This window comes from Scyliorhinus torazame, chromosome 8, assembly GCF_047496885.1.
Source record: "Scyliorhinus torazame isolate Kashiwa2021f chromosome 8, sScyTor2.1, whole genome shotgun sequence".
In the NCBI taxonomy this organism is placed as follows: Eukaryota; Metazoa; Chordata; class Chondrichthyes; order Carcharhiniformes; family Scyliorhinidae; genus Scyliorhinus; species Scyliorhinus torazame.
The window spans coordinates 40,942,728-40,958,435 of NC_092714.1; the positions used below are offsets into that span (position 1 = coordinate 40,942,728).

Below are 15,708 nucleotides of genomic sequence, written 5' to 3' on the forward strand. Positions count from 1 at the left end.
TGACCTGCATTTTATACTTTTAGATGTTTGATCAAACTGCTGTGCACTTCAATTATTTTCTGTTGTTAAAATCTTAAAAGAGATGAGACTACAAATTAGACTTGGTAATAATAGTGAATTAATGGTGAATGAATGATACCATTGAGTGGTGTTAACCATTTAAAATAAACCAGTTATTATCTGCATAAAGCAGCAGACAGGAATGCCGTATAAACATTTTCAGTATTCTTGCATTATTATCATCAACAGTCATTTTAAGCGTACAGTGCTCTTTTGAGCCTGTCAAAAAGGCTTATTTTCTTGCAATGAAAATAGAGGCCATTACACAGCGGTCATTAAGGAAAATAACTGATTTGTAGTAAAATGCATAGGCAAAATTCATGCTCAGGTGCATGTGACAGATTGCCTGCAGTTGGTAGATGTAATCTATTATCTTCTTTTTTTTTTGGGGGGGGGGGGGGGGGGGGTTTAACAATGAATTTATTGTACCAAAGCTCAAAAAATGGTATTTACAGGCTGAAACAAATAAGACAGGTACTTCACGGAATCGTCAGTTTCTTAAAACTGAGAGCAACATTCAAAATTTATGTTGTGTATTTTCCAAGAATATCTCCATCTCTAAACAAATAGTAATCCTTATCTTCCAAGACAACTTTAGTCCCTCCATATTCTGGGAGTAGAACTGTTTCACCAACTTGCACATTAACTGGGTGGACGTCACCATTCTTTACTCGGCTGCCAGGTCCAACCGCTACAACTGTTGCTTGAAGTACTTTCCCCTGGGATTTTTCTGGAAGCATGATGCCGCCTTTTGTTACCTTTTCTGCTGCAACCCTTTCCACCAAAACACGATCGAAGAGGGGTAGAAATCGTTTGAACGCCTGACCTGCCATGCCTGCTAGCGCCTGTAGAAAGTGCTGGAAATGAAATCTATTATCTTCAATCTAGATAATATAAAGCAAGGATATGCGTACTCTTTAGTTTGCAACATTTTGGTTGCGATTTACCCAACGCGTTGTGCCCGGCTCCAATCCTGTTGCATCGGGAGCATTGTAGGGAGGCCCAACGTGAGCTTAGCGCCGGGTGCAAAACCGCACATGTGTCACCTGGTCCACGGAGCCCGGCATGATCTAGGTCAGGCCCTCGCAGGGTATGATTCAGATAATCATATTTAAATGAGCCATTAGACTCATGCAAATATGTGCGGCCTGTTTGACACCGGAGTCTCCTGGCTCCCGGGAGTCACCGGGCACACTGGCGAGGCCTCATCCAGGCGCTGATTAGTACTGGTCTCCACAAGCGAAGACCAAACGTGATGGCCACTCCGGAGATCTTGGAGGCAGGGGCCAGTTTAGCTCAGTGGGCTAGACAGCTGGTTTATAATGCAAAACAAGGCCAGCAGCGCAGCTTCAATTCCCGTACTGGCGTACCCGAACAGGTGCTGGAATGTGGCGACTAGGGGCTTTTCACAGTAGCTTTATACTTGTGACAATAAAAGATTATTATTATTGGAGCTCCCTGGGTGGTTGGGGACAGAGCAAGGCAGTGTTAGGTGGGGTTACTGCGTTATGGGGATAGGGTGAAGGTGTGGGCTTGAGTAGGGTGCTCTTTCCAGTGCAGACTTGATGGGCTGAATGACCTCCTTTTACACACTTTTTATTAATAAAAAGAACCATAATGAAATATGCAGCAAATACAACTGGTTAACTATTAACTAATTCTTAATCCCCCACTTTAACTTTCCCCCACCCTCTACACACACACATAAGACAAACAGAGAACGGGTGGGTGAATAATACTAAGTAAAAGGGGAAAAGAGCCTTGTTTCAGATGATTGTCTTTAGCATACTGTCCTTCAAAGCAGGCTTTCTTGTTGAGATTTCTGCTTTCCAATCTGTAATGGTTTTCACTGTAGATTCATTCAGGTCTCTGCAGTTTCAGAAATAATAACTTATTGTCACAAGTAGGCTTCAATGAAGTTACTGTGAAAAGCCCCTAGTTGCCACATTCCGGCACCTGTTCAGGGAGGCTGGTACAGGAATTGAACCCGCACTGCTGCTTTGTTCTGCATTACAAGCCAGCTATTTAGCCCAGTGTGCTAAACTCACAGCCTTTCTGGAGAGAGAGCGAGAGCGAGAGAGAGATAGAGAGAGCGAGAGAAGGTCCTTTCCCCTGAATGTCCAGGGACCAACTCTGCTTTTCTCAGGTCTCTGGAAATCATCCTACTCAGGCAGAGTCCAAACATCACCTGTTACTGGTGAGAATACGGCCTTCTGGCCAATTCATTGGTCACCAACTAATCAATCGAACCGAGTCCCACCCCATCTCTTGGTGCCACAACATCTGAGTTTGTCAGCTTAAACTAGCCCCATATGCTATGTTGCAACTTTTTGAATTCCTCAGTCTCTCTGCTGCGTGACTTAAAGATACATGCCCATTAAGAATCTCTGGATCAAAAATTATAACGGCAAAAATAAAGAAAGAGAAAATAAGGGAATCAACAGGAAGGACCCTTACAGTGGTGGGAACATATCTGCACTGGAGGATTGTGGTCTAATATCTGGGGAAGTGATACTGGGCAGCTCAGCCTCAAATGCATTCAATAAATAGAGCAACAACCAATCTATATTCATATAGTGCCATAAATGTAATAAAACACCCAAGGTGCTATTAAGAGAGTTCCGAAGCAAAATTTGACATTTTGACAAGTGCTATTAAAGCAGGTGACCAAAAGCTCAAAGAGGTGGAACGTTCATGTAAAGTGTTTCAGAGCTTTACACCTAGTCGGGCTGGCAATGTAGCTTACTTACACTTGCTAGAAGCTGCATATATTCACACACAGGGCCCTGTCCTCGACAGGCAAAAGGAACATGTCCAGGCATTCCACCTTTTTTTGAATTAAACAAAAGAATGCGGACAATGGCTCCATGATAATACCTCAACCTAACAGAGTCAACTTGTCACCCACTCAACACCCTTTTCTTATGCACTATGCTTCCTTTGAATAGAAGAAAAATATTATGGATGCTGGAATCAGAAACAAAAACAGATAATGTTGGAAAAATGCAGCAAGTTGGGCAGCACCTGTTGGAGAGAGAAAACAGAGTTAACATTTTGAGTCCATATCACTCTTCTTCAGAGCTAAAGGGAGGGAGAAATGTGTTGAATTGTATACTGTATAAGAGGAGGTTTTCTTTTTTTAAACTTTCAGATACAGATGCTGCCAGACCTGCTGCGTTTTTCCAGCATTTTCTGTTTGTGCTCCCTTTGAAATTTGGTATTCTTGCATTTGTCATGATGAATCCAAGATGTAAAGCTTCAACAAGCATGTCCCTTTATTGTGTTGCTTTGGGTCAGAACATGTACCAGCTTTTTTTGAATACAAGAAGCCCAAACAGGTTTTACCAAATTTCCTCACACTGCTGGGTAGAGGACAATTTCATGGACCTTAGCACAGCAGTGCCATTGCAAGCAGTATGTCCAACAATCTGTGTGTGTTTTTATAACAGTTTATTTTTAAGGCAGTCACAATGAAATCATCCTATCATCAAGCTATAGATGTTAGTAATGCACTTAATACAGGATATTGGCATGAGTATAACTGAAAGGATGCAGATTGTTCTGGATTCTTCCTTTTTTCAGACATAACTTGACGACAAAGTGAGTAATATTTCTGTTGCCACCCATGTGTACAAATTTCAAGTACAAAAGTTAAACAATAGCAAAGTATTTCTTTTCCATGGATTTTATTGTAACCCCTTTGAACTGTTTAATGTGCTCAGTACACAAACACTAGAGCGTGAACACAGTTTTATGCTTGTACAATCTGGAGAATAGATTTACTTAATTATGCATTGAGAATTTAGTTTTTTTTCTCTAAGTGAATCTAGCCTAGATACACTCTCTAGAGTTTGGAAGACTGCATTTGCAATAGTGCTATGATCCTCAATATGGAACTCAAGTGAACAGAGTTCACAAAAGGAGTTGCCTGACTGAAAACTCCAGCTGATTAATTCCAGCTGCTGTATTGTATTCTACAAGATTGCATCACTGGACATCAGCCCTCAGGCACGTCGACTGTACATATAAAACACATCCTCAATATAGGCAAGTGCTTTATGTTCAGTGTCGCTGCTGAGGCAGAATGTTTAATTTTTTTTGTTACAAATCATTGCTTCCCAACTTGCATTCTTGTTACTTTAAAATATTTCACCCAAAACATCATTGTCTTCAGAATTTATTTTTTATTCGTTCACAGGATGTAGATGTTGCTCGCAAGAAAAACATTTATTGCCCATCCTCAATTACTCTGGAGAAGGTGCAGGTGAGCCGCCTTCTTGAATGCAACTCAATGACTTTCCATTTCAGAATTTACAGTGCAGAAGGAGGCCATTCAGCCCATCGAGTCTGCACCGGCTCTTGGAAAGAGCACCCTACCCAAGCTCACACCTCCACCCTATCCCCATAACCCAGTAACCCCACCCAACACCAAGGGCAATTTTGGACACTAAGGGCAATTTAGCATGGCCAATCCACCTAACCTGCACATCTTTGGACTGTGGGAGGAAACCGGAGCACCCGGAGGAAACCCACGCACAGACGGGGAGAACGTGCAGACTCCGCACAGACAGTGACCCAAGCCGAGAATCGAACCTGGGACCCTGGAGCTGTGAAGCAATTGTGCTAAAGAGACAGAAACTTTCCAACGTGCTTCACATGCAATTATTATCACTTTTATGTTATGTATTTTGCATACAGCACGATCTTACAAACAACAATGAAATAAATGAATGACCAGTTCATCAGCTTGTCGTAGTCTCAGTTGAGGAAGGAATATTCGCCAGGACGCTGGCAGAATTCTTTGTTGTTCTTCAGATAACACCATGAGACCTTAAGCATTCACATGAACAGAGTGAGCCTTGGTTTGGTCTGAAGGATGACTTCTTCAACAGTACAGCAGTCCCTTCACTGCAGTGCTGGAGAGCACTGAACCTGTAAAATGCTGACTCAGAGGGGTTAACAGCTGAGTCAAGTTGACTCTTCCTGAATATTGTGCTCTCTTCAAAGAAGGGTCAGGTTGGATTTTTACTCGGTACAAGTGGATGAGCTTTAAGCGAGTTAAAACCATCCCCATAATTTCTATACACTAAACCCCCAATACCTCACCTTTTGTCTGATGATTTTGGACCATTTCACATAATATCATCAATTTTGACAATCTACACCTGTTATGGACACCTGGTCAGCTCTCAATAATGGCTGAGAGACTGAACTAGACGCGTAACTTATTAAAGTTTTAATATGATACAAAAAGATCCAAGAGTGATAATATAAGAAATAGAGCTTTATTATTTTATAAACAAACTTTATTAAAACAAAACTATCTTTAATCTTTTAAACTTCAAACCAACACTAACAGATTATACACAGTTTCATGAAAATACAGTTCTCATTCCACTTACACTTACAGGCAAAAGCAACACTTGCATTTAGGATGCAATCTTTCTACTGTTGGGGACATTTGTTCAGAACCCTTTTCCAAAGCCTTCTCTCTGTGGCTTTTCTTTTGACCGCTTCAATGGCTGGTTACATTCTTCTACTTTTGGCTGTACCAAATCGATTCTCTCTCTCCCTAAACTCTGCCCTTCCCTTCAACAAAGGTCCTCCTCTGGGATGTCCAGACTGAAACTTATAAACAGTAATATGGACTGTTTGATTGTCCACTTCTGTTCACACAAAAGACCAAAGCTATGCCATTCATATGCAACTACCTTCCATTGACGGACAAATGAGTCATCAGATTCTGTAATAGGATAATGGCTGGTCATGCAGGAATATCCCGAAAGACAATGAATCTCAGGTGAATCACTGATGTATTTCCTAACGATTTAAGTCTGAATGGGACCATGTGACTCAGCCAGGTGTGGGCGTATCCCTTTGAGTCCAGCCTAACAGTAATTTCCTTCAGTCTGTTTACCCCTTAAATTGACTGCTACATTTTGGACCCCATTTCTGGACCCAAGTTCCTAATAGCTCCCATAATTCAGAAGTTTGTAAAAGGATTTAGCAGTGCTAGAATTGTTTCAACTAATAAGGTGTTTTAGAAAAATCTCCCTTTATGGTGAAATCTATTGCATTATTTTCCCCAATAAAACATGACATGGAAACAGTTTCGCTCTCTCATAATAAAAACATAAATTTTCTGTGTGACCACAAATAATAACAGCTTTTAGAAAATACGAAAGAATAATTAGATGACACCACCTATACAGATATTGACCAATTAAATATCATTTGGCATGTTAATTTACTCAGGGAGTTTAAGGGCGGAATCTTCTGCTCTCATTGGTGGTGACCTTGGAGGTGTGTGGGAAGGGGATGTAATTAGCAGGATGGAGGTGTACCAGAACCCCGCCTCCACCAGAAATAAGTTCTGAGCAGGAAGGCCATTGGCCAGTCCTCCTGCCTATTAAGGCCTTTAAGTGGTCAGTTAATGACTTGTTCCATCACCGCTGGTGTTAACCCAGTGGAGGGTGGCCCGTTGCCAAGTGGCATGCATGTCAGCACAAACCATAAAGCCAGCTTGTCCCGCCCGGAGGGTGCAGTCCCACGATCAACGGCACTCAGTGCCTGATTAAGCCACCTTGATATCGGGAAGGAAAGAGATCTTTGAGAGCCACCACACTGCCTTTGCTGCCAACTCCCCCTAAATCTCTCTTCCCATGATTCCCACACCCCACCAAAGCTCCCCTTCCCCATCTCAACTCTCCATTACTAACTTGTGGCTGGGATATTTGATGACTCTGAGATTCTGGTGCCTGTCCTTCCTGCAGCAGCCACGGCCTACCCAATAGCATTGCTGGGCACAATAGCTGCCAGCCTCTGGTTGGCCAGCAACTCTTGGTAGTGAGATTTCTGTCCTTTGGGGTGTCTTGATTTCAGGTTGCAAAGCCCACCGCTGGCCTCCCCACTGCCCAGTTAGCTTGTGGCCATGTGGGGGCCTACCCGAAATAATGCAGTGCGGGTCTCTCACTGGCTCACCAGCTGACGGGTGAAACCCCCGATGCCTCAACAAAATTTTGCCCCAAATTGCTGTGGCAAAATGTACTTTTCCATGCAGGTTGTAACGGGGAGCTGTGGAGAGTGATGGTGGAGGCTCCAGTATTCGCATGGCTGCCCAGGAATCTCTCCCTTTTTACCTCCTGTCATTGGCTTGTATTGGAAGGATTGCTGGTTCATACTCACTGTGCCATCATTTGTATAGGATATACAAATGTCACCTTGAACAGCATGGCCGAGTCAGTGAGCAGGTAAGAGAGCCGGGAGCAAGCCTTGGCCAAAACATGTGAATGGAAAACGAGGGGCTGGGTTCTCTGGCCTCCGCAGCCGTGTGTTTCTCGGCGGAGAGCCGTTCACTGGTGGCTGGATTCTCTCTTCCCGCCTCTTATCCACTTGATTTCCCATTGAAGCCAGCCCAGGCCGCCGGAAAACCAGCTGGGCGGCGTTTCTCTGCTGGCGGAAAAAAATAATCCCAACGGCGGAGACGGAAAACTGGAAGAGGGAACAATGCACGGACGAGGGCAAAGGGCAAAACACCAGGAGAAAGGAGAAGTGGGGAGGAGGAGGTGGAGGGGTTGAAAAATGAAAACCGCTTACTGTCACAAGTAGGCTTCAAATGAAGTTACTGTGAAAAGCCCCTAGTCACCACATTCCAGCGCCTGTTCGGGGAGGCTGTTACGGGAATTGAACCGTGCTGCTGGCCTGCCTTGGTCTGCTTTCAAAGCCAGCGATTTAGCCCTGTGCTAAACGGGGGGGGGGGGGGGGGGGGTGAGAGTTCGGAGAGGCAAAGTAAAAAATGTTAAGGATGAAAGGGAATATTTATATTAATAATTTCCTCCCCCCTCCCCACATCCGAAATAATTGGCGATTGAGCGGCCAAAGGGGAAAAAAACTGGGTGGGGTGCAGTGAGGGAAGGAACGAGACACACACACAGAACAGTTTACTGCATAACAAGAAACAACGGAGGGAATTTCGAAGGAAGCAAATTAAAGACGAGGCTCGGGAAAGTTGTAATTTATTAAAGGGGGATAGGGCAAGGGGCAATCAAACCTGGGGGGGGGGGGGGGGATTTATAAAAAGAGAAGAACTCCAGAGAGACGAATCGTTCCTCTCGTCGTTTACAAAAGGAAGAGGCCAGGCTGGCTCCCTCCCGCCTTCTGGAAATGTGAGAAGTTTGAAAGATGAAATCAGCAGTGGGCTCTTTCCCAGCGGCTCAGTGTGCATCTGTGTGTGTGTGCGCAGAGAGAGTGCAACTCACCACAACTTCACCACACTCTCTCCACCCTGACAAGGTCGCTTCTGCTCAGACCGGAGCTGAGAAATAAAGTCACCGGCACCAGGCGGGAATATCTGGAGAGCGAGAGGGAAGGAGAGAGGGGCGCAGCTGTCTGAACGTTGACAGAACTTCGCCCGGCGATCAGGGGAAGGAACACCGAATTGTCCTGCTGTCCGAGTGAAGATCAGCCTTTGACAGAAGCTGCCAGATGTAAACACTTGGGGACAAGGCAGATAGTGTGAGGAAATCGCATTTTGGTGACTGGAAGCTGCCCCTGGGCGAGTTCCCTTTAATTGCTTCTCTTTGGCCGCCTTTGTTTTGTCTGGAGCTGCGAGTGTCTGAGGGGACTCTTCATTTAGTCTGTCACTTGGGCTCTTCTCCCCCTTGCTGACCGCGGCTCCGCTCGCTCGCCGCCCCGGCCCCGGGCCGCCCCCGCCAGGATGCCAGCCGCCAACGGGGACAGCCTGGACCATCCCGCCCTGGCACAGCTCCGCATTGCCACCTCGGCGCTTCGCCTTCCGCTCCCCGTCTCCCACGTTTCCCGGGAGTCGATCCGGAATTTCCACCACACCAAACGGGTCGGCAGCTACCTGATAGGGAGGAAGTTAGGAGAGGGATCTTTCGCCAAGGTTCGAGAAGGATTGCACGTCCTGACCGGGGAAAAGGTAATTTCCTCCCTCGCTCTCATTTGTGTGTGTCTTCGTTCACGTGGATTCCTTGTTTGCAATTGTCTGAAACATTGCAAAAAGTTTAAAAAAAAAGAAGTGGTTCCCAGGTACAAAGAATTAGACACCAGTGTTTCCTGAATTGTGCTTCACAGGACCGAAGGTTATAGCGCGTTAAATAATTCCTCCCCTTTCCCAAATTAACCGAAAGGTGCTGTAAAACACAGTTAGTGAGTCAGCATCTGAAGCAAGTTAAGTTTTGAGCTGGATACCACTGGTCAGTGAGTGGTCTGACAATTGGTGATGGGGACTCTCGGCCAACGTTAGGTGTTGGACACCGGACAGAGTTGTGCCACCATGTGATCAACACCCATTCCCAATGTGAACACCCATTCTCAATGTGTCCCGTGTGATGAGACCCATTCTCAATGTGTCACCATGTGATGAACACCATTCTCAGTGTGTGACCGTGATGAACCCCATTCTCAATGTGTCACCATGTGATGAACCCTCATTCTCAATGTGTGACTGTGATAACCCCATTCTCAATGTGTCACCATGTGACGAACCCCATTCTCAATGTGTGACTGTGATGAACACCCATTCTCAATGTGTCACAATGTGATGAACACCCATTCCCAATGTGTCACCGTGTGATGAACACCATTCTCAATGTGCCACCATGTGAACACCCATTCTCAGCGTGTCACCGTGTGATAAACACCCATTCTCAATGTATCACCATGTGATGAACACCATTCTCAATGTGTCACCGTGTGAACACCCATTCTCAGTGTGTCACCGTGTGAACACCCATTCTCAATGTGTCACCGTGTGCCGAACACCCATTTTCATTGTGTCACCATGTGATGAACACCCATTCTCAATGTGTCACCGTGTGATGAATACCCATTGTCAACATGTCACCGTGTGATGAACACCCATTCTCAGTGTGCCGCCTTGTGATGAACACTCATTCTCAATGTGTCACTGTGTGATGAACCCCCATTCTCAATGTGTCCCATGTGATGAACCCCCATTCTCAATGTGTCCCATGTGATGAACCCCCATTCTCAATGTGTGACTGTGATGAACACCCATTCTCAATGTGTCACCATGTGATGAACCCCCATTCTCAATGTGTCCCGTGTGATGAACCCCCATTCTCAATGTGTGACTGTGATGAACACCCATTCTCAATGTGTCACCATGTGATGAACCCCCATTCTCAATGTGTGACTGTGATAACCCCATTCTCAATGTGTCACCATGTGATGAACCCCCATTCTCAATGTGTCACCATGTGATGAACCCCCATTCTCAATGTGTGACTGTGATGAACACCCATTCTCAATGTGTGACTGTGACGAACACCCATTCTCAATGTGTGACTGTGACGAACACCCATTCTCAATGTGTCCCGTGTGATGAGACCCATTCTCAATGTGTGACTGTGATGAACACCCATTCTCAATGTGTGACTGTGACGAACACCCATTCTCAATGTGTCCCATGTTATGAGACCCATTCTCAATGTGTCCCGTGTGATGAGACCCATTCTCAATGTGTCCCGTGTGATGAGACCCATTCTCAATGTGTCACTGTGTGATGAGACCCATTCTCAATGTGTCACTGTGTGATGAGACCCATTCTCAATGTGTCACTGTGTGATGAGACCCATTCTCAATGTGTCACTGTGTGATGAACCCCCATTCTCAATGTGTCACTGTGTGATGAACCCCCATTCTCAATGTGTCACCATGTGATGAACCCCCATTCTCAATGTGTCACTGTGTGATGAACACCCATTCTCAATGTGTCACTGTGTGATGAACACCCATTCTCAATCTGTCACCGTGTGATGAACACTCATTCTCAATCTGTCACCGTGTGATGAACCCCCATTCTCAATGTGTCACTGTGTGATGAGACCCATTCTCAATGTGTCACTGTGTGATGAACCCCCATTCTCAATGTGTCACTGTGTGATGAACACCCATTCTCAATCTGTCACCGTGTGATGAACACTCATTCTCAATGTGTCACCGTGTGATGAACACCCATTTCCACGTGTCACCATGTGATGAACACCCATTCTCAATGTGTCACCATGTGATGAATACCCATTCTCTTTTTTTAATTAAAAAAAAGTATTTTTATTTAGGTTTTGCAGAATTTTTCATAATAAAACAATAGTAACAATATTAACAAAACAAACTAAAGTGAACATTAACATAGTGCAAAAAGAGAATATACAATGACAATTAAATAGACATTACCCCGCGCGACTCAGTCTTCCCACGCCATCCCAATGAAGCACTCACCCCCCCCCCCCCCCCGCCCCAACCACCCTCCCACCCCCCTACGAATTGCTGCTGCTGCTGCCATTTTAATTTTCCCCGAGAAAGTCGACGAACGGCTGCCACCTCTGAGAGAAGCCTAACGTAGACCCTCTTAAGGCAAACTTTATTTTCTCGAGGCTGAGAAACCCAGCCATGTCGTTAACCCAAGTCTCTACACTCGGGGGCTTCGAATCGCTCCACATTAATAAAAGTGTCTCCAGGCTACTAGGGAGGCAAAGGCCAAGACGTCGGCCTCTTTCGCCCCCTGAGCACCCGGGTCTTCTGACACTCCAAAGGTCGCTATCTCTGGACTCGGCACCACCCTTGTGTTAAGCACCTTGGACATTGCCCTCGCGAACCCTTGCCAGAACTCTCTAAGCTCTGGGCATGCCCAAAACATGTGGACATGGTTTGCAGGGCAGCCCTTGCACCTTCTACCCCAAAAAACTTGCTCATTCTCGCTGCCGTCACGTGTGCCCTGTGGACCACCTTAAATTGAATTAGACTGAGCCTGGCAGATGATGAGGAGGAATTAACCCTGTCCATGACCTCTGCCCACGGACCCGCTTCCAACCCCTCACCTAGCTCCTCCTCCCACTTGCCCTTGAGCGCCTCCACCGGGGTTTCCTCCACCTCCTGTAGTTCCTGGTAGATATCCGACACCTTCCCCTCCCCCACCCAGGTACCGGAGACCACCCTGTCCTGTATCCTCAGTGGCGGCAGCGTCGGAAAGGCCACTACCTGTTTTTTCAGGAAGGCTCATACTTGCAGATATTTAAAGGCGTTTCCTGGCGGCAGATTACATTTGTCCTCTCGCGCCTTCAAACCGGGACAGCTTCCGTCAATGAATAGATCTCCCATCCTTCTGATGCCTGCCCTCTGGCAGCTCTGGAACCCACCATCCATCCTACCCGGGACAAACCTGTGGTTGTTACACATCGGGGTCCAGACCGACGCTCCCTCCACCTTCTTGTACCTCCTCCACTGTCCCCAGATCCGCAGTGTCGCCACCACCACTGGACTTGTGGTGTAACGGGTCGGCGTGAACGGCAAAGGGGCCGTTATCAAAGCTCCCAGACTAGTACCTTCACATGACGCCGCCTCCAGCTACTCCCACGCCGCCCACCGCCCCCATCGCCCACTTCCTAATCATAGCTATATTGGCCGCCCAGTAGTAGTTGCGAAAGCTCGGCAGCGCCAACCCCCCCCCTCCCCCGACTGCACCCCAACAGCGATCTCCTTACTCGTGGGGTCTTATTCGCCCACACAAAGCCCAAAATGATTCTACTCGCCCGCTTAAAAAAGGCTTTAGGAATGAAGATGGGGAGGTACTGAAAGACAAACAAAAATCTGGGGAAGACAGTCATTTTCACGGTCTGCACCCTCCCTGCCAGTGACAGCGGGAGCATGTCCCATCTTTTAAAGACCCCTTCCATTTGCTCCACCAACTGGGTCAGGTTGAGCCTGTGCAGGGCATCCCATTTCCTGGCAACCTGTATACCCAGGTAATGAAAACTTTTCTCTATCATCCTGAGCGGCAGCTCTTTCAGTCTCTCCTCCTGCCCCTTGGCCTGGATCATAAACAACTCGCTCTTTCCCATGCTCAGTTTGTACCCTGAAAAACTACCAAAATCCCTCAGGATCCGCAGAACCTCCCCCATCCTCTCCACATGGTCCGAAATGCACAGGAGCAAATCATCCGCATATAGCGAGACCCGTGTTCCACCCCCCCCCCCCCAATAAAGCCCTCACCAAACCCGAACCTCCCCAGCGTTTCCCACAGGTATTCCCACTCCACCCGGTCAAAGGCTTTCTCTGCGTCCATCGCTGTTACCACCTCCGCCTCCCCTCCCTCTGAGGGCATCATAATAATATTCAAAAGTCTCCGGACATTTGTATTGTCAGTGTATTACTGTGTGATGAACACACATTCTTAATGTGTCATCATGTGATGAACACCAAATTTCAGAGGTATGTTACCATTGGCCAGGGGACTGTTAACCTGGCAGAGACCCTTGGTCAGAGGTACGTTAACTTATCCCTTTAGCTTTTCACATAATGATCGACCTGCTTTGTACTTCCAGTGTTTTCACATTTCCGACATTTCGGGTTTTTTCTTTTTATCTTAACTCCTAGTTCCCTGCTGTCCTCACAAAAGTCTCAATCATGGGTTTTGTCATGTTCTCTGTATTTTTCAGCAGCAAGTGCTGAGGTAATAATCTGAACTGTATGTATTTTAACCTGAGGGAAGCTATTTCCTGACTCCCAAGACTTTCACCCATCACTATGGCTCAAAACCATTAAACCCTTTCCATTGGATAGCAATGTCATGTTCCGCCTTCACTCCCAAGCAAGTTCTAGCTTTTGACCTGCTTCCCGCTGGAGGGAATATGCTACTTGTGGGGCGGTATTTTGGAATGTCCCCGCCTGAGGGCAAAAACAGACAGAAAAAAAAAGAAAAAAAAACACTGATAGAGATTTAAAACAGAAAATGCTGGAATTACTCTGTGGAGAAGCCAAGTTAACATTTCAGGACTTCCGGTGACGGCGGGCGGGAGGCGGCTGCACAATGGAGGGCTCCCGTTCGGGAACGTCATTTTCGGGGCTTTAAGCCCGGTCCCAGGGTCCACGGAGGCGCCAGAAGCAGGGAGAAGGCACGAAGGAGGCACAGTGAAGGCACAGGAAAAAAAAAGAAAAATGTCCAGGGTGAGCAAAAAAACAGCCGTAAAAAAAACAGCTGAAGGTCCGTCACGGAGTGGAAAGGTCACCGCAGGGTCACCAAGGAAAATGGAGGCTGGAGCACCAGGGGAGGTCGCATTGCTTATGGCTGAAGAAATAACTAAGGTGATGGCTGCGGAATTCGAAAAACAGTTGGCGCAGATTGCGAAATGCATGGAGACGATGAGGAAGGAGATGAGGGAGGTTTTGAGTGTGCTGGTGGAGGAGGCGGTTTCCCCGGTGAGGACGGAGGTGGCGAGCGCAGTGGCGGAGGTGCGAGAGCAAGGGGAGGCGCTGAAGGAAGTGGAGAGACGCTATTGCAGCACGGTGATCAACTTGCCTCGATGGGGAAAGAGATGCGGAAGGTGATGGGCATTAACAAGGATCTGCGAGGAAAAATGGAAGACCTGGAAAACAGATCCAGGAGACAGAATTTGAGGACTGTGGGGCTGCCCGAAGGAGTTGAAGGACCGAAGCCGACTGAGTATTTTGCCGCGATGCTGGCAAAACTATTGGGGGAGGGGAGGATCCCTCCCGATACGAACTGGATTGGGCTCATCGATCGTGGAGGCCTGTACCAAAGGCGAGTGAGCAGCCAAGGGCAGTGACTCTGTGCTTCCGCAGGTACAGGGTGAAGGAGAAAGTCCTGAGCTGGGCCAAGCAGAAGCGGGTGGTGCAGTGGGCTGGAGCTGGTATACGTGTATACCAGGACTTTACGGTGGAGCTGCCGAGGAGGCGGGCTGCCTTCAACCTGGTGAAGAGGGCACTGTACATTAGCAAGGTGCGGTGCGGCATTATATATCCAGTGAAGCTGAGGGTGACTTACAAGCTCAGGGACTTTTATTTTGGAATGGCGGAAGCAGCGGAGGAGTTTGCGAAAGCAGAAGGACTGTGGCAGAACTGACAAATTGAGGAATGGCCATGTGCCGATGTAACCTCATGACTGTATTTTCTTCTTTTTTATATCACTGCGCGCGGGTGTAGAGGCTAAAGGAGCCAATGTTATATATATTTGGACATAGGAAGGGACGGGACTTTCACTCAAAATGAGGGCTCTTTAGGGTGGAGGTGGATATGCGGGGTTTGTGTGCTAAAAGGGGATCTTTGGGCTTTCCTAGGGCCGGGCAAGGGGGAAAGGGACCCGGGCGGGGGCCTCCACGCTGGTCGGATTAAGTCGGCCAGTGAACGGGAGTGAGGTGGGGGGGAGGGGCTGCGGCCATCGGAGCCTGGCAGAACAGAGTCCGAGTGGTCTAGCCGGGGTGGAAAGTTGGGGGGAAGGAACTGAGGTTGGGAGGAGGAGTTTTACAAGAGGCAGTGGACGGGAGAAGCTGGAGACTTGGGGGGGGGGGGGGGGGTTGGGGGGGAGCTGTGTAAGATTAAGGGTGACTACGGGTAATCCCTGATTCCTTTTGTCATTTGTTTATGTAAACATGCGGGTTGAGGTTTGGGGGTCGGTGGGTAGATGGGATCATTGTTATTATGGGGATTGACATATCTTGCTGATTATTGTTTATTGTTGATGGATGTAAATGTGGGAGAAAATGTGAAAAAGGAGGAGAATAAAAAATTATAAAAAATTTTTTAAAAGTTAACATTTCAGGCCTTTGATCAGAGAAAGCTGACTTTGAATGACAATAATGGATCAAT

At 47.0% G+C, this 15,708-nt stretch overlaps 2 protein-coding genes across 2 annotated transcripts in view; one reads left to right on the top strand and one right to left on the bottom strand.

Annotated features, from left to right (window-relative positions):
- Positions 1-469: 469 nt before the first annotated feature.
- On the bottom strand, positions 470-923 carry LOC140428734 (10 kDa heat shock protein, mitochondrial-like). Its single transcript, XM_072515452.1, has one exon. The coding sequence runs from the start codon at positions 891-893 to the stop codon at positions 585-587; it is 309 nt and encodes a 102-aa protein (XP_072371553.1). The 5' UTR covers positions 894-923; the 3' UTR covers positions 470-584.
- Positions 924-8,153: 7,230 nt separating this feature from the next.
- hunk (hormonally up-regulated Neu-associated kinase) overlaps positions 8,154-15,708 on the top strand; it is a 100,824-nt gene continuing 93,269 nt past the window's right edge. The window contains exon 1 of the mRNA XM_072513436.1: positions 8,154-9,001. Within this exon, the coding sequence (XP_072369537.1) occupies positions 8,777-9,001 (225 nt within the window). The 5' untranslated portion in view covers positions 8,154-8,776. The remainder of the gene's footprint in view (positions 9,002-15,708) is intronic.

Excerpts from the sequence above, each read along its gene's own strand:
- LOC140428734 (XM_072515452.1), bottom strand. The coding sequence starts at position 893 with ATGGCAGGTCAGGCGTTCAAACGATTTCTACCCCTCTTCGATCGTGTT.